General features: G+C 42.8%; 2 protein-coding genes and 1 long non-coding RNA gene across 4 annotated transcripts in view; all 3 read left to right on the forward strand.

Moving 5' to 3' along the window:
- The first annotated feature begins 2,235 nt into the window (after positions 1-2,235).
- Positions 2,236-12,058, forward strand: LOC106007270. 2 transcript variants are annotated; one of them, XR_001181939.2, is made up of 3 exons: positions 2,236-2,480; positions 8,993-9,095; positions 11,301-12,058. It is a non-coding gene; the product is annotated as an uncharacterized LOC106007270 (long non-coding RNA). The 2 variants fall into 2 exon arrangements; XR_006604987.1 differs by having other exon boundaries at positions 9,015-9,095.
- A 4,822-nt stretch (positions 12,059-16,880) lies between these two features.
- Positions 16,881-17,956, forward strand: LOC106007261 (spidroin-1-like). Its single transcript, XM_013063668.1, has 2 exons — positions 16,881-16,967; positions 17,516-17,956. Exons 1-2 carry the CDS (start codon positions 16,881-16,883, stop codon positions 17,954-17,956), a joined length of 528 nt encoding a protein of 175 aa, XP_012919122.1.
- The window catches only part of SERINC5 (serine incorporator 5), a 110,311-nt gene continuing 106,347 nt past the window's right edge, over positions 17,804-21,767 (forward strand). The window contains exon 1 of the mRNA XM_045074539.1: positions 17,804-18,010. Coding sequence (XP_044930474.1) covers positions 17,984-18,010 — 27 coding nt within the window. The 5' untranslated portion in view covers positions 17,804-17,983. The remainder of the gene's footprint in view (positions 18,011-21,767) is intronic.

Below are 21,767 nucleotides of genomic sequence, written 5' to 3' on the forward strand. Positions count from 1 at the left end.
TAGTGCTCCCTAAAGACATGCCATTTACAACATGTACAATCAGACACAGTGACCGGTACCTCCTGCCCACTGCAGTGTGAACTCCCGGCCCTAGAATGATCCTAGAGGTAGACATTGCCTTCCTTCTGGGAAAGATTTCAGTTTATCTAATCCCATTGGCCTTTTCTTTCCTCCAGCCCCTTCCATATTGCTATTCAAGATGGATCGCAAAATCTCCATCATCGTGGATATTCAGCAAATCTCTCTCTCTCTCTAATATATATAATATTTAACATATAAATATTTTATAAATTAAATATTTATATAAATATTTGATATATAAAATATATAATATATTATATAATATATAAATTATATATTCATTTCTATATATAATTAATTTCTATATATAATATATATATTAATTTCTATATATATAAATTTCTTAATGGACTCCATGCCCAATATAGGGCTTGAACTCAAAATCTTAGGATCAAGAGTTGCATGCTCTATGGTAGAGCCATCTAGGCACCCCAGAAACCCAAGATATTTAAAAGATGGTTAAGGTACGTGAGAAATTGAGAAGAATTTCTTTTTGCTCATGAGAGGGAAGTGTGAAGAGAATGGGGCTGGGTGTCAGGCCTGGTCCCAGTCCCACATGTGCCATTAGCTGAGCATGTGGCTCTCTGGCATTTTACTTTGAGCATTCTAGTCTGAGTTTCCGAGAGGTCCCTATAGGATAAGATGCTGAGCTGGATGATCACGAGGGCTGCTTCTACATGTGGTCTTCTGTGGGAATCCAGTGATCGGAGGTTAGTGGCCAGACTTGAGGAACAGTGAGAAACCTGAAATCAGGTTCACTGCCTTTCTGGGATGACATAACTTGGGAGAAATTGCTCACGTGGGAGGAATGAATCATGCCATACTACCTAGACCTGGACAAGCAACTTGGCACTTTCCTGGCATTGCTTTCATGTCAAGGTCAGAGCTGTAGAGAACGCTTTTAGGCAAATAGGTCTCGAGCCATGGCATGTAGAAAGGGCCCCCAGCAACTACATGGCTGAATACGGACAGGCACATCAGGTGACCCATCTCAAAATAGCCAGAGGCCTAACTGACCAGTGGGCTACTTACAACCAGGCACAGTTCCCCAAAAGGGGAGAATTCCATAGTTGCCATACCTCCTCAACTTCCCCCCTTAAAAACTGCCCCTACCCACTTCCTCATTGCAGACAACCTCTCTTGTGCTGCAGTGCTGCTCCTTCCTGGTAAATTTGATAAACTTCTATCTCCTTTGTTCTGCTTCAGGAGAATTCTTTCACCTTCCATGTGGCTTCCACCTGATCTTCCCCCCACATTTCAGGGCCTCCATCCAATCAGGATAGATACCCCATTTAGACACCACAAGAACTACTTCCAGTTCCTCTAATTATGCAGATTTTGACCACAGTAGGAATGAGTGTTGAAAGTCTTACGTGGAGTCCATTTGTTGCTTAAGGAAGTTTTCTTCTACTTCTAGTCTGTCGGGAATGAGTGTTGACTTTCATCAAATGTGTTTTCTGCATCAGTAGAAAGGATCATGTGGTTTTATCCTTAAATATGTTGATCTGGTAAATTATATAGATAGATTTTCTAATATTAAGACATCCTTGAATTATTTTGAAATCATGGGTTTTTAAATATACTGTCGAATTGGATTTGCTTGTATTTTATTCAGGTCTTTTCCATCTATGTTTATAAATAATGTTTTGTTTTATTTATTTAGTTAGTTAGTTAGATATTTAATTATATATTTATTTAAAGATTTTTATTTACTTATTGACAGAGAGAGAGATGACAAGTAGGCAGAGAGGCAGGCAGAGAGGGGGAAAGCTGACTTCCTGCTGAGCAGAGAGCCCGATGCAGGGCTGGATACTAGGACCCTGAGATCATGACCTGAGCCAAAGGCAGAGGCTTAACCCACTGAGCCACCCAGGAACCCCATATTTATTTATTTATTTTTAAAGATTCTCTTTTAAAGTCATCTCTATACCTACCATGGGGCTCGAACCCACAATCCTAAGATCAAGAATCATGGACAGGCTCTACCAAGTGAGCCAGCCAGGTGCCCCTATAAACAATGTTTTAAGCACGAAAGAGAGTTTATTGGTTCATTTGACTGAAAATTCCAGCAGCAATTCTATCTATGTTTATAAGTGACAATGATTTTTAATTTTCTTTTTTTGTGTTGACCTTGCCTGGTTTGGGTGTGAGGATTACATGAGTCTTAAAAATGAGTTGTGTAACTTTCTTTTTTTTCTTCTTTGAAATAGTTTGTATAAGATGAAGATTAGCTGTCCTTTGAAGTTTTATTAAACAAACCTCTAAAAATATCAGAGTGAACTTCCACTTGGTCAGGATGGTGTCCAGATACCCAGGACAAATTTCCCAGTAAAACAGCTATGTGGACATTCAGAGGAAGCAAGAAACCAGATTGCTCCCTCAGGGCATCTCCAAACCTGGTAAGTTTGAATTTCAGTTTTGACATTTGAGGATAATAGAGGAGAGGAGGCGACAAAACCCTCTCAGAATCTAATGGAAGATTTCTCTGTAAAGCTAGGTCTGCAAAATGGTAAGCGCTTTATATAAGGGTGAATAGAAGTAATGCACATCACAGAGGGCACAGTAGGGAAACTTGCTTGTCTTGACCTTTTTGCTAACTGAAAGGAGGGGAAATGACTTCCTTGGGAATTTATTTTTTATTTTTTTAAAGATTTTATTTATTTATTTAAGAGACAGAGCATGAGCAGGGGAGGGGGAGGGGCAGAGGGAGAAGACGACTCCCTGCTGAATGGGGAGCCCAATTGGGGTGAGGGTGTGGTGCGTGATCCCAGGACTCGGATCATGACTTGAGCCAAAGGGAGACATTAACCCACTGAGTCATCCATGCACCCCTTCCTTGGGAATTTGAAATCAATTTTTATTTGGGCACAAGGCTGCCTGGAGTAAAGACTGTAACTCCCAGCCTTCTCTGCACCTAGGTGTGGTCATGTGACTACATGTTCTGGCCGGTGAAATCCAAGTGGAAGTGATGCTTGCACTTCATTAAGGAATTTTCAATGTATGTTCATAAATGAGATGGAATTTTATTTTATTACTTTTTAAAGATTTTATTTATTTTTTTATTTGAGAGAGAGACAGAGCACAAGTGGGAGTTAGAGGGAGAGGGAGAAGCAGACTCCCCACTGAGCAGGGAGTCCAATGTGGGGCTCAATTCCAGGACCCTGAGATCATGACCTGAGCCAAATGCAGACACTTAACTGACTGAGCCGTCCAGATTTCCCAATGGGATAGAATTTTAAAGTTCTTTTCTTGTGTTGATTTTGTCTGATTTGAGAGCTCTTTAAAGGTGAAAGTTATTGCTATAGATGACTTGCATCACTGCCATCCTGGTGCAAGGAGTGAATGAGACATGGAAAGGGGTGTCACAGAAATAGAAGGTTCACATGAACAAAGGGGATTCTTATTCTTTCTTTCTTTCTTTTTAAGATTTTGTTTTTAAGTAATCTGTACACCCAAAGTGGATTTCAAACTTACAACCCCGAGATCAAGAGTCACATGGGGCACCTGGGTGGCTCAGATGGTTAAACATCTGCCTTCAGCTCAGGTTATGATCTCAGGGGATCAAGCCCCACATCAGGCTCTCAGCTTGGTGGGGAGTCTGCTTCTCTCTCTCCCTCTGCCTCTCCCCCTACTTGTGCTGTCTTTGTCCCTTTCTCTCAAATGAATAATTAAAATTAAAAAAAAAAAAAAAAGAGAGAGAGACATGCTTTACCAACTGAGCCAGCCAGGAGTCCCCAGAGGGATTTTTATTCCTAAAAGCATAAGATCCCAGCCCTAGGATCTTCTAAGTCTCAGCCAAGATAAGTGCCTTGAAAAATAAGCTATAATTAATGATTGAATGTGGAGGGACATGAAGTGAATTATTTTTGTCTTCATCCCAAAGTAATCTGGAACATTCTATGGGCTGAAAATGGGGAGAGTTTTGGGTTGCATTACTCAGAAAGGAGAAAAAAATTGCGTGTTTTTATGTGTTTATAAGAAAGGTCCAGTGAAATTTAAAATATTTCTTGAATTATCTCTCCTCCTGCATGTGCTTGTCAGAGCTCTTATTTCAAATAGGCCTCAGTTCAACCTCAATCCAGCCTTCTGCATTCCTCAATTCCTCTTCTTTTTTGTCCTAAAAGGAGTCTCATATTACCTACGAATCAGGGCCTTGCCCTTGAGCAGGCCTGCCTTCCCTGTTCACAATCAGTCCGGCTCAAGGACTCAGGGCTAGTCTGAGCCCTAGTTGCAGTGATTTAAAGAGTTCCTTTATCTGGGAGGTAAATGTTGAATTAAGGACTCAATTCTAGCTCCAGTAAAAAACAAAAGATAAAATAGTCATGGAGCCCTTCCAACCCCATAAATTCCACAGTTTCAGATATATGCCCCTTTTTCTTAGCACTGGTTTGAATTCTGTGAACATTTACCTGCTTGCAAGTGTTCTAGATTAGCATTTTTCAAATCTTTTTGTTTGTATACTCCACATAAAAGTTTTTGAAAAGTATGTACTCCCTCACACATTTCTACTTGGATAAATGTTCTCAGCAAATTTCATTTAGGTACATAGAATATAATTCCCACATATTGGCATTTTGACATAAATATGCTACATCGTTCTTTCAAATGTATCCAATAACATCTAAATACTGTAATGATTTGAAATGCACCAGCATCCTTTTAAAAATATACAATCTCCTCTTTAACAACGAGAAATTTTATATCACTTCTTCTCCTTGAACTGTTGTTTCCAATACATTCCTCCCCCAGAATTTTATCCTACTGTAATATGTACTGATGCTTAAAAATTGTTATATTACTTCTCATAATTCTTTGCAACATAAATGTGTATATTTTCATTTTATTTAATTTCTTATGAACTTAAAACTCTGTCTTATACATGACAATTATTAGTAATACAAAATTGAAATGTTATATTTATGGAAGGAGATTTAAGAAAACTTTATGACACAGATTTTTTTTTTTTTTTTTAACCTTGTGAAATAAATAGGCTAAAGTATTTTTAAACTGTCTTCGTGTCAGGGTGACTCATGTGAGTCGCTCTTCCACTCAGAGTCAATGTCTTACTTTTTCCCACATGTTGTCTCGGGGGCATCAAGAACATTGGTGAAGCAGCAGTTCCTACCAAAACCCCCCTTCACTCTGGTCTCAGGAGGGTATTCCTCTAGGTCACCATCATCTACTCAACTTTTGATGCTAGCACTTTCTCATTTTGACCAGAAGGTGCCAGGCAAAGACAACTATGACAAGACTGCCACTTGGTGGCTATAGATGGTAACATTCACCAATTTACCATGTGGAGGGGGAAAAGAATGCCTTAGAATCAATGAGGGGGTAGTACTGCGAATGGGAAGGCAGGAAAGGAGAATTGAAGGAAGCTGGGATGGAGTACAGAGGGACATTAGGGATCTGGAAACAGACTCCTTTTAATTTTCTCTGTACACTTTTTCTCCCTGGATAGTCCACTTACTTTGAAGACCATGACCTAAAGGATCAATTCTTAAACTTTTTGGTCTCAGGACCCTTACAATATCTTACAGATAATTGAGGACACCAAATAGCATTTGTTTATATGGGTTAAATCTATTTATAGTGAAGGGGTCCAGAATAGGGCCTCTGTGCTGCCCAAATGCCCCACTTTAGCATGTGGATTATTTTGAGCTGAAGGCATGAGACCTTCTGGGCTCAAGAGAAAAATTTGACTACCCTTAACCACACGAAAGAATCTAAATTGGGGAGTCTTTCCCAGAATTTCCCAGAATAAGGATTATTGATAGAGATAAATTTTACCTGAAAGACCCAACTGTGTGGTAGGGCAAATATATAATTACCAGACATTTGCTCTTCTTACTGCTCTGGGAAGTGCATTCCCTTACTCAGAAGTCCCAGACCACTATCCCCAATCTCTAGTTCAGAATGAGATAAGTATATTTTTGCCTGACTGTCTTTGGAATTTCCATGTCTATGTGGATTCCCCATAAATATTAAAATTTTATTTTCTCCTATTAATCTCTCTTAGTCCACCAAGAAAGACTCTTAAGGGGATAGGAATTCTTTTTTTTTTTTTAAATATTTTATTTATTTATTTGACAGAGAGAGAAATCACAAGTAGGCAGAGAGGCAGGCAGAGAGAGAAGGGGGAAGCAGGCTCACCCCTGAGCAGAGAGCCTGATGCAGCGCTCGATCCCAGGACCCTGGGATCATCACCTGAGCTGAAGGCAGAGGCTTTAACCCACTGAGCCACTCAGGCACCCCAAGGGGATAGGAATTCTTGACAGGAAATAGTATCAGTAATTAAAACAGAAAAAATTTAGGGGTGCCCAGCTCATTTAGTCAGTGGTGCATGTGTCCCTCGATCTTGGGTTGTAAGTTTGAGCCCCAGGTTGGATGTAGAAGTTACTTAAAAATAAGAAAATCTTAAAAAAGAAAAAAGAAAAAAATAAATATTTATGTAACACATTTTTAAAATAATAAACCTATTGCAAAAAATTTTAAAAATAAAAATAATAAACGTATTGCATATTAACAAAAATGATATTTAAAATTTTTAAAATTTGAGTATAGTTGACATACAATGTTATATTAGCTTCAGGTATACAACATAGTAATTCAACTTATTTGTATGTTATGCTATGCTCACCCCAACTGTAGCTATTAGTCACCATACAACACTATTATAGTACCATTGACTATTTTCCTTATGCTGTGCCTTTTGTTCCTGTGACTTCTTCATTCCATAACTGGAAGTCTGTATCTTCTACTCATCTTCATCCATCTTGCTATCTCCCTACCCCTCTCCCCTCATGGCAACCATTAATTTGTTCTCTGTATTTATTGGTCTGATCCTGCATTTTGTTTGTTCATTCATCTGCTTTTTAAATAATTAACATATAAATGAGATCATATGGTATTCTGACTTGTTTTACTTAGCGTAATACCCTCTAGGTCTATCCAAGTTGTAATGGCATGATCTCATCCTTTTTTATGGTTGTGTAATATATATATATATTTATACATATACATATATATATAAAAGATATCTTCCTTATCCATTCATCTATCAATAGGCATTAGATTGCTTCCATAACTTGGCTATTTTTAAAAATTTTTTTATTCCTTTTCAGCATAACAGAATTCATTGTTTTTGCACCACACGCAGTGCTCCATGCAATACGTGCCCTCCTTAATACCCTTACCTGGCTCCCCCAACCTCCCACCCACCCCCCGCCCCTTCAAAACCCTCAGATTGTTTTTCAGAGTCCATAGTCTCTCATGGTTCACCTCCCCTTCCAGTTTCCCTCAACTCCCATCTCCTCTTCATCTCCCTACGTCCTCCATGTTGTTATGCTCTACAAATAAGTGAAACCATATGATACTTGATTCTCTCTGCTTGACTTATTTCACTCAGCATAATCTCTTCCAGTCCCATCCATGTTGCTACAAAAGCTGGGTATTCATCCTTTCTGATGGAGGCATAATACTCCATAGTGTATATGGACCACATCTTCCTTATCTATTCATCTGTTGAAGGGCATCTTGGTTCTTTCCACAGTTTGGCGACTGTGGCCATTGCTGCTATAAACAGATGGCCCTTCTTTTCACTACATCTGTATCTTTGGGGTAAATACCCAGTAGTGCAATGGCAGGGTCATAGGGAAGCTCTATTTTTAATTTCCTTTTTTTTTTTTTAAAGATTTTATTTATTTATCAGAGAGAGAGAGGGGAGAGAGTGAGCACAGGCAGACAGAATGGCAGGCAGAGGCAGAGGGAGAAGCAGGCTCCCCGCTGAGCAAGGAGCCCGATGTGGGACTCTATCCCAGGACGCTGGGATCATGACCTGAGCCGAAGGCAGCTGCTTAACCAACTGAGCCACCCAGGCGTCCCTATTTTTAATGTCTTGAGGAATCTCCACACTGTTCTCCAAAGTGGCTGTACCAACTTGCATTCCCACCAACAGTGGAAGAGGGTTCCCCTTTCTCCACATCCTCTCCAACACAAGTTGTTTCCTATCTTGCAGTTAACTGGTGTAAGGTGGTATCTCAATGTGGTTTTAATTTGAACCTCCCTGATGGCTAGTGATGATGAACATTTTTTCATGTGTCTGATACATAACTTGGCTATTGTTTTAAAATATATATGTTTATGTATGCTAACTATATTCTACAAAATAATTACTATTTTTTAATGACTTTATTCATTTGTTTGAAAGAGAGAGAGAGCAGGAGTAGAAGGGCAGAGGAAGAGTGAGAAACAGACTCCCTGCTGCAGAGCTCAATCCCAGGACCTGGGGACCACAACCCAAGCTGAAGGTAGAGGCTTAACCAAACAAATGACCCACATGCCCCTATTTTATATTTTTAAAAATCTTTTTAATGTTTGCTTAATAGAAGACAGCTAGATTCTCATATCTGCTTCTGCTTTCAATATGTTGTGAAGTATTGTTTTGGTTAAAGGATATGAAGAAAATTTGGACTCACATAAAAAACATATTTGGAAAAGAAAGTATCTCCCAGAAGGACTACCATGGGCCCTCAGACCACATTTTAGAACTACTGACGTAGAACAATATTTGTACATGTGCACCAGAAAACATATACATATCTTATGGACATGAATTTTTATAGCACCATTGTTTTAAACAACGAAAAGCTGAAGCAAGACATACCCAATATTGAAACCATGCCCCATAGGATAAATGACATTAAAACTGTCACCAACAGGATGCCTGGATGGCTCAGTCTATTAAGTGTCTGCCTTCTGGCTCCTTGCTAGGTGGGGAGCCTGCTTCTCCCTCTGCTTGTGCTCTTTCTCTCTTTCTGACAAATGAGTAAAAATCTTAAAACAAACAAACAAAAAACCTATCACCAGCAAGACCTCCACTGACTACCTCCCCCCAACCTTTTCTTCACAGGAATGTTAACCTTATCTTTCAGAGGCAGACAACAGGAAGAGCTCCAGTTTGAGCGGGACCACGGACACACACCTGCACAGATAGACCTTGGAATGTACAACAGGTACCTCCACCTCATTATAATGTTAAAATCTCTGCCCAAGGAGGAGGACAAACATCATTAATACACCTAGGATACACGTATAGGCATATTTTCTAAGTAAGTCTGCACAACCACATGCTGGCCTTCATAAGCGATGACTAAACTTCCTTTTCTGAATATTCATCCTAATGCTTAAGTAAAAGAAACCCATTCACCTCCACTTGGGGAGTCATGGCTTTGCAAATTGTTCCCCTGAAGTCCTTAGTTGCTTCAAAATGTTTTCTTTGTGTGATACTACCACCTGGTGTAATGTATCTGTAACTCACCAGGTATGGACTTCAGTTCAGTATACAGTGTAAGTAGAATAGATAAGTGGATTGTGGTGTATTTGTATAATGTTACACACATTGATGAAAACGAATGAAAATAGCCAGCTTTATTAAAATGGATGAATCTGGGGAGATTTGGAAATCAGTGCGACACAATGTAGTTGGTTCTCTTGCTCCAGCTTCCTGTCATACAAAAGGTGGTGGTTTTTTACTCAAGCTCTTCCTTCAAATCCAGTGTCCCCAATATCTATGGTAAAATAGATGCCACAGGGTCCACATCCTGAAATTTTGATCTTTTGTGAACTAATAGATGTTCAAAGACCTGTTTGCCTCCTAGCATTTCCAGTGTGAAAGATCCCCCAGAGTTAGAGAACTCTGATCAGATTAAGGTGTTGTTTCCCCTTGGGGATTCCCACAGGGCAAGTCTTGAGGGTAGACAGAGGTCAACTATGTATAGAAGATGAGGGCCCATCTGACTGCAGTAGGCACATAGGTAGAGGTACCATTTGACATTTTTAAAACATAAAAGCTAAGAAGACTTTACACCTATTGGTATTTCTTCTGCCCAAGCACTAAACCTCATTTATTCCTGTTGTAGAAGCTAAGACATTGAAATGTCTCCTATTTTCCCAAAAGATTCTGTTTTTCTTTTCTTTTTTTTTTAGATTTTTATTTATACATTTATTTGACAGAGAGAGAGAGAGAGAGAGAGAGAGAGAGGGAGAGCGCGCACGCACACACGAGCGAATGAGCAGGGTGGGAGGGATAGAAGGACAGGGAGAAGAAGACTCTACCCTGAGCAGGAAACCCGATGCGGGGCTCAATCCCAGGACCCTGGGATCATGACCTGAGCTGAAGGCAGACGCTTAAGTGACTGAGAGCCACCCAGATGCCCCCCTAGTCTCTGTGTTTCAAAGGAATTTAAAAATAACAGCACCAGAAAAACTTGTATTTCTAAAAGAGAAGCCTCCCAAATTATCTCCTTGATGAAGTCACCACCATTAGGCTCTCAGGAATAAGATGGTGAATCTGCAGTTTGACAACAGCTGGAGCCTTTCACAAACTTGTATCTAAGGTTTTCCTGGGGGCGAGATTTCTGTTCAGCCTTCTCTCCACTAAATGGCCCATCTTTTCCTTCCCTCCTACTTCCCTTGTCTCTCTTCCTCCACCCCCAAGTCTATAACATTGCTTTCACTCTACGATTCCTACTACTTGGTCCCATATCCTGGCCAAAATAAGCAAACAAAAATTTGGTGTCTGTGTCTTATCTCAGTTTACTGTGGCTCAGATCACACATCCTCATTTCAGATTTTATACTTTGGCTGATGGGTCAGAAATGAAAATGGCTAAGGTTCCATTTGTTTCTTCAGAAAATGCAGTTAGGTTATGGAACAGAACACCACCGCTTTTACAAAATAAAACGGGGGCTCCGGGATAGCTCTGTCAGTTGGGTGTCTGCCTTATGTTCATGTCCTGAATCCAGGACCCTGGGATTGAGCCCCACATCAGACTCCTGCTCAGGGGGGAGCCTGCTTCTCCCTCTCCCTCTGCCCCTTCCCCTGCTTGTGCTCTCTCTTTCTCTCAAATAAATAAGTGAAATCTTAAAAAATAAAATAAAACAAAAAATAAGAATGTTCACTCTTTCTCTCAATTTGTAGAAATGTCATGGGAAAAAAACACAAAAAGAAAATACTCAAAATGATTGATTGATGTCAGTTCAGTAAATGCATACTTTTTAAAATAAATGCATACTTTAAAAAATCTTAACGCAGCCATTTTTAAATTTCTCATGAGTTTTAGAGTCACTAACTTTCTTCATTGGGTGTACTCTTTTATGTTGAAAAGGGAACAAAAATAAGTAGTTTTTAAATATTTTCTTACCATTTTTTTCTTACAGGTTTAAAATTCTATTGTTGAATCTTAAACATTCTTCTCTAACTGAAATGTGATTACAAATAAATAAGCTACGTGTCTTTCTGTGAAACCTCAGGAAGCTCCTTCCACTTTTCCATCCTTCACAGAACAAAGTAAACAGATTTCAAGTGAAACCCTCAATGAAAGCCTTTTAATGATTTTCAAGAAACTAGATGGTTTCACAGGCAACACTCTGTGGCTCTTTTAAAATCAATCACCTCCTAAGAGGCTAACTTCAAAGGAAGCATCATATCAAGGGGATTTAAAAGAAACCAACAGGAGTAGTCTCCTTAAATACACATTAAAAAGACAATACAATACAAGGTGCTTTTTTTTTTTTTTTAAGATTTTATGTTTAAATAATCTCTACACCCAACATGGGTCTCAAACATACAACTCTGAGATGAAGGTTCCTATGCTCCACTGACTGAGCACCCGGAACCCCCAGAGTACTCTTATTTGAAGAAGTGGGTTCACCTCTTGTTCTTCCCCTCAGAAAATTAATTAGAAAAGATTAACCAGGAAAACTGAAAAGGTTGCCTGCTCTCTCTCTTTTGTCTTCCGCTCCTCCCCTACACCTCAAGCCTCTCTGAATGTGTGTACTTGAAATCGGGATTTTTGGATTGAGTTTTAAAACCAAAGAAGTCAGAATAATTTCCCTTGGTATGCAGAAGAACAGAAATGAACTGTTTGCAGAAATGTTTTTTTAAAGTTCATAATAAAATTGAATAGTAACTGCAATGTTGATTTGCCTGGTTTACGTAAATATTTAAGAGAGGAAAATGGATACCAAAAAATTTCCACTGCCCTTCAAGGTCCTTCCAGCTGGACTAAGAATCAAACTGACATGAGACAGGTTAACAGGAGAAAATCAGATTTAGTTTCCTATGTACTGTGTAGTTTCCTACCGGGAATCCACATAGACACATTCCCAACACATGCAACTTGAGTCTTATGCTGAGCTAAGGAGAGGGTGTGGGACCTGAGGTTAGGGAGGGGAGGAAGACTACTACTAAGAAGGTGAGAGGAGATGTTTGGAAACAAAGGTTGCACTGTCAGGGAGATTTTTCCTTAGTGAAAGAGATCTCTGTTAATTGTTCTCTTCCTGGTAGAGGGTTTCTTTTCCAGTTAACTCAAAAAATCTTTATGCCAAATGGTCCATCTTGGGACAGTCTGTCCTTGGCCCCTACACACAAATCAGAGATGGGTACAGAAATATATACACATATATGATACATATATATGTTCTCTCCCCACTGATACTAAGTCTAGGCTATTAACCTGAGGATTTAGAAAAAAATTAATTTGTTCCCAGAAGGGTTGAGCAACTTTGAAAAACCCATTGAACAACCCTCTACCCTCTTCATTAATTTGGAGTTTAGTTTCCCTGGGATGTTCAAAGGAGTATTTTCCTTTGTATTAGATATACTCACAGGACTTACCAAGGAAATTAGTAATGTAAAATGAGTTCCTGGGAGAATCTTTAAAACACTGAGGAAAAACACTTAAGGCACCAGCCGAGTGGTAAAGAATCATTAGCTTTCCATACTGACAAACTAACTGATAATTACAAAAAATTTCTTCAGTTCTCTAAAGCATCTAAACAAAGAATCTTGACCAGGCAACACACTGTTAATTTCTTTACAGTCATTACTTAAATTTGGAAAAATAAAAGTACATAAAAAAAAAATCCTTCCAGGGGTGCTTGGGGGCTGGGTGGCTCAGTTGGTTAAGTGTCTGCCTTTGGCTCAGGTTGACCTTGGACTGATCCCAGCAGTAGGCTCTGTGCTCATCAGGAAGTCTGATTGTCCATCCACTCCTCTCCCTGCTTGTGTGAGTGTGCTCACTCTCATTCTCTCTCTCTCTCGTTCTCTCTCTCAAATAAATAAAAATCTTTTAAACAAATGAAAATATGGGGGTGAATAGGAGAAAACCACTAACCTTATTGAAAGTGGTTGCCTTTGGAGAGGGGATTGAAAGGTAGGGTGTGTAGAAGGGAGATACTGCTTTTCATTCTATTTTGTCATATTTTTGACATTTTTTTTTTTTTAAGATTTTTTTTTATTTTTATTTATTTGACAGAACACAAGTAGGCAGAGAGGCAGGCAGAGAGAGAGGAGGAAGCAGGCTCCCTGCTGAGCAGAGAGCCCGATGCGGGACTCGATCCCAGGACCCTGAGATCATGACCTGAGCCGAAGGCAGCGGCTTAACCCACTGAGCCACCCAGGCGCCCTATTTTTGACATTTTAAAAAAACACTGTGCACATGTTAATTTAGCAGAAATCAAGGAGCACGCACTTCCCAGAAGGTGTGGGGTGGAGGCACTACAGGGCTCTGATTAGTTTTTGCTTGGGGTCCTGAATTTATAGCTCTTTATTTCTAAATGAATACTTTGTTGTTCACTGTAATTGAAATTAATGAAACTTCCAGTACTACTTTGAGGTCCCTGGAGAGTTTATAAGTGAAGATTAGAGAGATCTCTTCTTTTATATTTAAAAACTAATTGAGGAAAGGGGCCGCCTGGGTGGCTCAGTGGGTTAAGCATCTGCCTTTGGCTCAGGTCATGTTCCTAGGGTCTTGGGGTTGAGTCCCGCGTCCTCAGTGGGGACCCTGCTTCTCCCTCTGCCCACCCCTCACTTGTGCTCTCCTTCTCTCTCTCTGACAGATAGACAAATTGATAAATAAAATCTTTAAGAATAATTTAAAAATTCATTTAAAAATTATTTAAAAGTAATTAAAAATAAAAACTAACACAGGGAGATAAACCATAAGAGGCTCTTCTTTTTTTTTTTTAAGATTTTATTTATTTATTTGACAGAGAACACAAGTAGGCAGAAAGGCAGGCAGAGAGAGAGAGAAGCAGGCTCTGCACTGAGCAGAGAGCCTGATGCGGGGCTTGATCCCAGCACCCTGGAATCATGACCTGGGCCGAAGGCAGAGGCTTTAACCCGCTGAGCCACCCAGGCGCCCCCCCATAAGAGGCTCTTAAGCATAGGAAACAAACTGAAGGTTGTTTCCTATGGAGGGGAAGGGGGTGGGGGATGGGGTAACTGCGTGATGCACATTAAGGAGTGCACGTGACGTAATAAGCACTGGATATTATATAAGACTGATGAATCACTGACCTTTACCTCTGAAACCAATAATACATTAATTGAATTTAAATAAAAATAAATAAAAATAAATTTTAAAAATACTTAAAAAACTCCGAAATTAACAGAGTGTGCACCACTAGGGTTTTTTTTTCCCCAAAGTTGAGAAAATTTGAGGGAATTGGAATAATTAATTTTATTTGTATTTAAGCCATTATTTTTTTTTTTTTTTTTTTTTTTTTTTTTAAAGATTTTATTTATTTATTTGACAGACAGAGATCACAAGTAGGCAGAGAGGCAGGCAGAGAGAGAGGAAGGGAAGCAGGCTCCCTGCCGAGCGGAGAGCCCGATGCGGGGCTCCATCTCAGGACCCTGAGATCATGACCTGAGCCGAAGGCAGAGGCCTTAACCCTCTGAGCCACCCAGGCGCCCCTAAGCCATTATTTGAACTGGATGTTAAATTTATTAAGAAGTTTTGTGGGTGTCTATGACTAGCTTTTTTCTTTAATAATATGTGTATACCACTGTTTTCAGTTCAGTGAGTGGTGTTTTAAATCTCAACATTGACTTCTATTTCCTAAAAAAGAAAAACCAAAAAAAGCACTTCAAATTCAGGAGGAAAGAAAAGCAAATTATAACTGGTTATTTTTAATGTGTCATCTATACATATCTAATTATATGGCATAAAAGGAGCTAATTTAGTTAATTTAAGAAAATTTTTGTGGTTGAAATATTTTACATGGTCTGCCAAGAGCTAGTCTTATTAAAACAGGCCTATTACTGCTTGTTCCTGAAAAATCCAAATCAAAAGAGACGGACTGTAAAGGTATCTACACATTAGGAACACCATGTACATCTGTCTTCCTTGGAGAAGTCTTCAGAGCACTTAAAATAAAATTACGGTGCCACTGTTTTATGTTACATCTGCTGACATTACCTCTATTCTTGTTAACTGAGCACAGATGCAAAAGATGGTACCAACCAGACCTTAAATAGTAACTGCTCAAGCTCAGAGCAAGGCAGGTGGTACAGCTCCACACAAGGCCACATTCTTGTGAGATCTTCCAGCAAGGAGGGGGGAATCAGCTTGCATAGATTATTTCTTATCCTTTAAACTTGTTTATTAATACCAGTCGGGGCTGTTATTTAGTCAGTGCTTAAGAAGGCTGGCCCCTGTTCAGCAAGGTCTGTAGGGGTGAGTTGATCTAATCTGTGGAGAGTGTATTAGCTTTGTTTTGCAGATGGTAACACTGAAACTAAGTGGCCCAGCCAGTTTTCTGTAGAGTTAAATTTTGCAACTTCGTGACTCTGGAAGCTCAGGCTTCCCCTCTGCTTTTCCATACCTTAGGGCAGGGTTGACAAATCCCTGGGTTGTTATTATTATTATTTGATTTTACTTATTTATTTGACACAGAGGGAGAGAGAACACAAGCAGGCAGAATGGCAGGCAGAAGGAGAGAGAGAAGCAGGCTCTCTGCAAAGCAAGGAGCCAGACGCAGGACTCAATCCCAGGACCCTGGGATCATGACCTGAGCCTAAGACAGCCACTTAACTGACTGAGCCACCTAGGAGCCCCAAATCCCTGGGTTATTATTAATTCTTGCGTTAACTCTCTGGGAGGCTGGTATTGATATAGTCACAGAACCCTCCCATGTTGGCATCGCTTTGGCAAAAAAGAGCGCGGGATTCAGGGTCAGAAGGCCTGATCCTTCCACCAGTTCTGCCTCTATCACAGAGGTTGCTGGTGAGAATTCTCTGCCTTCTTGAGCCCCAGTTTCTCTAACTGGATAGGAGGCCTAGATCCCAGACTGCTCAAACACGTATAAATGTCACACCTCCCCTTTCCCAGAAGCTGCCTGGCTCTTCCCACCTGGACAGAAACTCTAGGTGTCCAACCAGTCTCCCCAGGTGCAAAATGGGGCCAGAGTGGTCTTGGCTTTGGATGAGTCCGGGGCCATGAGGGAGCAGGGTGCTGGGCTGGTCTGCTGCTATTTTTGCTGTTTTAAAATTTTTTTTCTATTTTGTTATTATTTCCGAATTTTAAAGCCAATTCTCATTACTTTCCGTAGCTCTGAGTAGGTCCTGCTCTACCTTTCTTCCTCTAAACTCAAGGGTTTGAGATTCAAGGAGACCCTGCACAGCTCATAAAACCTCAGGACCAGTTCCCATCTGACTTTCCTTCCACTCTGAGCGTATATACTTTTTTTTTTTTTAAGATTTTATTTGTTTATTTGACAGAGATGACAAGTAGGCAGAGAGGCAGGCCGAGAGAGAGGAGGAAGCAGGCTCCCAGCTGAGCAGAGAGCCGGATGCAGGGCTCCATCCCAGGACCCTGGGATCATGACTTGAGCTGAAGGCATAGGTTTTAACGCATTGAACCACCCAGACGTGAGCCTCTATCCTGCCCAACAATACACTCCTTGGCCAAAGGCTCTGTCTTGGAAGCGAGTTCATTTAAGGGCAAGACTTGCATGGAGTGCAAGAGGATCAGGCAAGTGAACTCCGTCCGAATTTTGCTTCTTCAGCTTTGCTGTGAAGCTTTGGGCAAGTTGTTTAAGGTATCTGGGCTTCAGTGCCTCATTTCTAAATGGGTACTGTCATGTTTTAAGTAAAAGGGCTTGACGCAAAGTTCGTACTAACTCCTCTTCTTCAAGTGGCTGTGAGGAGAGCAGATTTGGGTAGGGAGAACTAGGGGCGCTATTTTCTGTATGTAGCGAGCAATTGGGGACCCTTTTTCAAGTGAGGTCGGGGAGGAAGGCAGCAGGGATGCAAACGGAGTCCCTGGGCGGGCATGAAAGCTGGAATATAGATCAATGTCCAGGCAAGCGCGGAAAGGGCTCTCACTGAATCCCCCAAAGTGCCCTGGCAAAGACAGGGCCAAACAGCCAAGGGCGCATGGATTCAAGGAAACTGGAGAAGAGGGGACTTTCCCTAAAGTCGTTTAGTTTCCCTGGCAGAGGAGGGAGATAACGGGACTTCAGAAACGGATCCGGGCGAGATCTCAGTGGACGCGAGGCAGAGAGCCGACCAGCACTCGCTGGTCCCCACGGCGTCGGTTCTGTGCCGGTCACTCCGCAATCAGTTAAGGATCTAAGCTTCCCTGGAGTTGGCCACCAGCTCTCTCATCCGAGCGGCGGGTCATAGGGCCGCCGGACCTCCTCTGCGGGGGCCGAGCGCCGGCGAGGCACGGGGACGCCAGGCCCGCCCGACGGTGGGCGGACTGCGCAGCCCCGCGCCGCACCGGGAAGTGAGCGCAGCGGCCCGGCCGCCTGACGCCAGCGGAAGTGCGAGCCCAGGGCGAGCCTGCTCCGCCGCGGAGCGCCAGGGAAGGGGCGGGAGCGGGGCGGGGCTGAGGGCGGCCGCGGCTCGAGGGGGCGGGCGGGGCCTGGGCGGCGAGGCGGGGTTTGGCGGCGGTTGTTTTCACCCTGGCGGCAGTGCCGGGCTTTGGACTGGGGCTGGTCGGCACGCAGGAGTGAGCTGCTCCAGAAAGGGGCGATCGCGGCTGGAGGTAGCCAGGAGGGCCGGAGCCGAGCGGGCAGTGGGCTGAGTAAGCCCGTGGTCGTCGGCCGCCGCGATGTCAGCGCAGTGCTGTGCGGGCCAGGTGAGCCGGGGGGAGCGCGGGAGCGGGGCGAAGGGTCGGGCTGCGGGACCGGGAGCCCAGGCACCGCCGACTTCCCTGCGTGCGCGCCGCAGCTGGGAGTGAGCTGGGGCAGGTGGGTCGTACGGGGCTGACGCTGCGCAGTCCGGGTGAGTGCCTCGGGCCGGAGCGCGGCGCCCAGCCGTCGGGGAAACCCTGTGCCGTGGGCGGCCTGGAAGGGACACGGGGAAGCCCGAGAGGAGACCCTGAGGTCTTCCCGTCAGGTCTTAAGGACTTAGGGCGGGGCAGGCAGGGCTCGGGCGAAGGAACCCGACTGTCCCCGGAGAGTTTCGCCTCCCCCTTTGCAGGGCATGAGTGTGTGGTGCTGAGCTCCGTAGCCCACCGGTTCTGCACTACCCGACGAGCCCAGAAAAAGACGTGCGTTTGGGCAACGTCTCCTTTCTCTTGCCGCGAGCAAAACTCGGGTCATATGGCCCAGGCAGCTTGCACTTGGCATCTTGCAAGCGTAGAGCATTGGCTCTGTGCCTTCGACAATGTCTCGAAACCTTGTTTCCAAACTATGGTACTCAGGGCGGGTCGCGGGGAAGACTCAGCCCTGCTTCCCGAGTTTGCCGACGCAATCCTGGCTGGAAGCAACCTGGCTGCCTGGGCAGAGCGTGAACCTTCCCGTCCCTCCTTTTAACTGAACTTGCCAGTTACACTCATATATACAGTATCTTAAAACATATATGTCTACTTGGGATTGGCGACTCCTACTGGTGAGTAGCGCATCTGGGCAGAATTACTAGGTTTTTAACTCTTGAACACTAATTTCATGCCTTCCTGCAGAGTAAGAAACAACCAACTAGGTAAAGCCTTACAGATGTGGAGCTCCCTTCTCTCTGTGTTCTCTATTCTGTACACAATTTTAATTTTTTTCCCCCAAATGAGTCTATCTCCGGGAGCATTCACGTGCTGGGATGTTGTTGCTTTCTAATATATTCAGCCTCAGGGCAATCAAGGGCAGCCCGTGTAAGTGATGCAGGGGTTAAACTGTGAGTTTCTGTAACTGGCCAGTTATACTGGCAGATAATCCATCACCCTTCTAGTGGCTATGTGAAGTTATCCTGGTTTTTGGGGGTCTAATACTGTACTTGGCATGCATTCACATTGGCCTTTTCAGACATGAGGAAATTGAGGTTTTTGTGGGATTTTTTTAGATTTGTATTTTTAAGTAGTCTCCCTACCCAACCTGGGGTTCATACTCAAAACCCTGAGACCAAGAATCCTGTGGTCCACCCATTGAGCCAGCCAGGCCCCGCTGACAATTGAGGTTTTTACCTTGAGCTGTAGTGATTTGCATTAAGTCAGGCAAGAAGAGAGAGATGGTGCTTACCACCTTGCCAGGGCTTTTGAGACCAAGGTGATTTTCTGAATGTTCCCAAGCTCAAGAAAGAGTTGCAAATCTTTCATTGTTGTTGTTTGAGATGCCTTCCAATTTGATGGCATTATTTAGTAATTGCAGACATTTAGGGGCATCTGTCTTTCTCTAGTCCCTTGAAAGCCCCTTGAGGCCTTCTGTGACTCCAAGCGGCTAATTTAGGGCTTTGAAAATGATTACTGGGACTCAAGTGGTCTTGTAAAAGAATTATTGGTATGGTTGATATTTTGGCAGGATTTAATGACTTGTTTCTAAAATCCCCCTCTCAGGACTTTGGAAAGAACCAAATCCTGGCCATTCATCACAGGAAAAATTAACTTCTGCTTTCTCTGGGCTGCTGGAGGCAAAAATGTGGTGGGTCTCAAGGCAGTGAGGGGTTGATGACACTGTGATTTCATATGGATGGGGCTGTTACAACTGTAGAAAACCTCATAGCACAATCAGAAGCTAAGTCAATTTTTCTGTTCTGCCAATCTTTTGTTTTGTTTGAGCACCTATGAACTGTTTTTACTCACAGCATTTCTTTCTTTCTTTTTTTTTTTAATTTTATGTATTTATTTCTCAGAGAGAGAGGGAGAGAGAGAGCGAGAGCACACAAGCAGGAGGAGAGGCAGGCAGAGGGAGAAGCAGGCTCCCCGCTGAGCAAGGAATCTCATGTGAGACTCTGGGATTATGACCTGAGCTGAAGGCGGACGCTTAACTGACCAAGCCAACCACACCAACCAGTTTCCCAACTCCCCGCACACCAACTGGACTCACAACTATTCAACTCAATTATGACACTACCTGGATTTAGTATCCCACAGGCTTAGTCAGATAAGACTGCCTCTCGTCCCACATTTCAGATACCAGTCACAAATCTCCTGAGCCTCCCACACCACAAAGGAAGACCAAATCTCTGTTTCTGGTTGTATCACAATGTCACAGCACCTACTATGTGCCAGGAGCTAGAGATAGGGCAGTGGGCCAGGTGGACATCATCTCTGCCCTCCGTGGCTGTCCCGTTGTGGGTGGGGACATCCCATAAGTATGTAAACTGTGAAACGGTCAGTAGTAGTGCTATAACCAGACCTGGTGGCCGAGGGGCTTTGGGTAGCTTGCTGGGGAAGACTGAGAAAATGCTCCCGGATTTGAGACAGATCGGCAAAGAGAGACATCCATGTCAAGGTCTGGGTAAGGAGGCTTTCAGGATTTTCGAGTTACAGAAGGGAGTACAGTGTGGCTGGGGTGTCGTCAGTGAGGCAGATGGGGTAAAGAGGCGGGGGGGGGGGGCAGACGTGACCAGAGACTGTCAGCCACGGTTGGAGTTGGGGTTTTGTTCCTGTTCCAGTGAGAGCTGTGGTTCGATTTATGCTTCCATCACTCTGGGTGCTGTGAAGACTCAACCGTATCAGGGACTAGAGTGGAGGCAGGGAGAGCAGTCAGAGCTGTTCATTCAGTGAATATGATTTAACTGCCTCCTCCGTGTGCAAGTAGGCTGTAGCACTGAGCAGAAATACCTCCTGCTGGAGCTTAAATCTTGATGATCAGCTGCTGCTGTTAGTCTGAGGAGAGCGTGTTTTACCTTAACGTAGGCTGTAGTGTTTACAGTGTCCTGTTGTTGGCTTCTGGGCTAATTTTAGAGATAGAATTGGACTTCTGTCTGGATAAGAAGTGGGTGTGGGAATGAGAGTGGTTCTGGATTTGTCCCCAGCAAGTGGATTGATGACAATTTACTAGGTGAGATAGGCTTGAAGGGAGGAGACATTTGGGAAGGAAAGCCCAGTAATTTTCTTTTGGCTTTGTTACATTTGAGAAGCCTATTATAAATTAAATGGAAGTGGCAAGTTATCCGTTGGATGATTATTTTACTTATTTGTTTTAAGATTTTATTTATTTGATATAAAGAGTGAGCAAGAGAGAGAGAACATGAGCAGGGACAGAGGGAGAGAGAGAAGCTGACTCCCCTTGCTGAACAGGGAGCCCGATGTGGGGCTTGATTCCAGGACCCCAGGATCAAGACCAGAGCTGAAGGCCGACTCTCAGCTGACTGAGCCACCCAGGTGCCCCCAGTTAGATGTTTAAATTGGGAGAAGTTTGGGGGGCGCCTGGCAGGCTCAATGGGTAGAGCATGTGACTCATGACCTTGGGGTTGAGTTCCAACCCCACACTGGGTGTAGAGATTACTTAATAATAAAATCTTAAAAAACAAGTTAGGAGAAGTTTGAGGTTGGTGATAGAAATTTGGGGGACTTTAACTGAGGACCATTAGGAAAAATATGTAAGCCATAAGAGAGCTACGGACTCAGGTCTGGGTTTGAATTGGGAAATCTGGACAACCAGGGCTCTTGTGAATGAGTG

The sequence above is a fragment of the Mustela putorius genome, unplaced genomic scaffold (assembly GCF_011764305.1).
Source record: "Mustela putorius furo isolate JIRA1106 unplaced genomic scaffold, ASM1176430v1.1 tig00537350_pilon_pilon_pilon, whole genome shotgun sequence".
Classification (NCBI taxonomy): domain Eukaryota; kingdom Metazoa; phylum Chordata; class Mammalia; order Carnivora; family Mustelidae; genus Mustela; species Mustela putorius.

Excerpts from the sequence above, each read along its gene's own strand:
- LOC106007261 (XM_013063668.1), top strand. The coding sequence starts at position 16,881 with ATGGAGTGCAAGAGGATCAGGCAAGTGAACTCCGTCCGAATTTTGCTT. Across the intron at positions 16,968-17,515 it reads CTTTGGGCAAGTTGTTTAAG|TTGGCCACCAGCTCTCTCAT; the intron begins GTATCTGGGCTT and ends GCTTCCCTGGAG.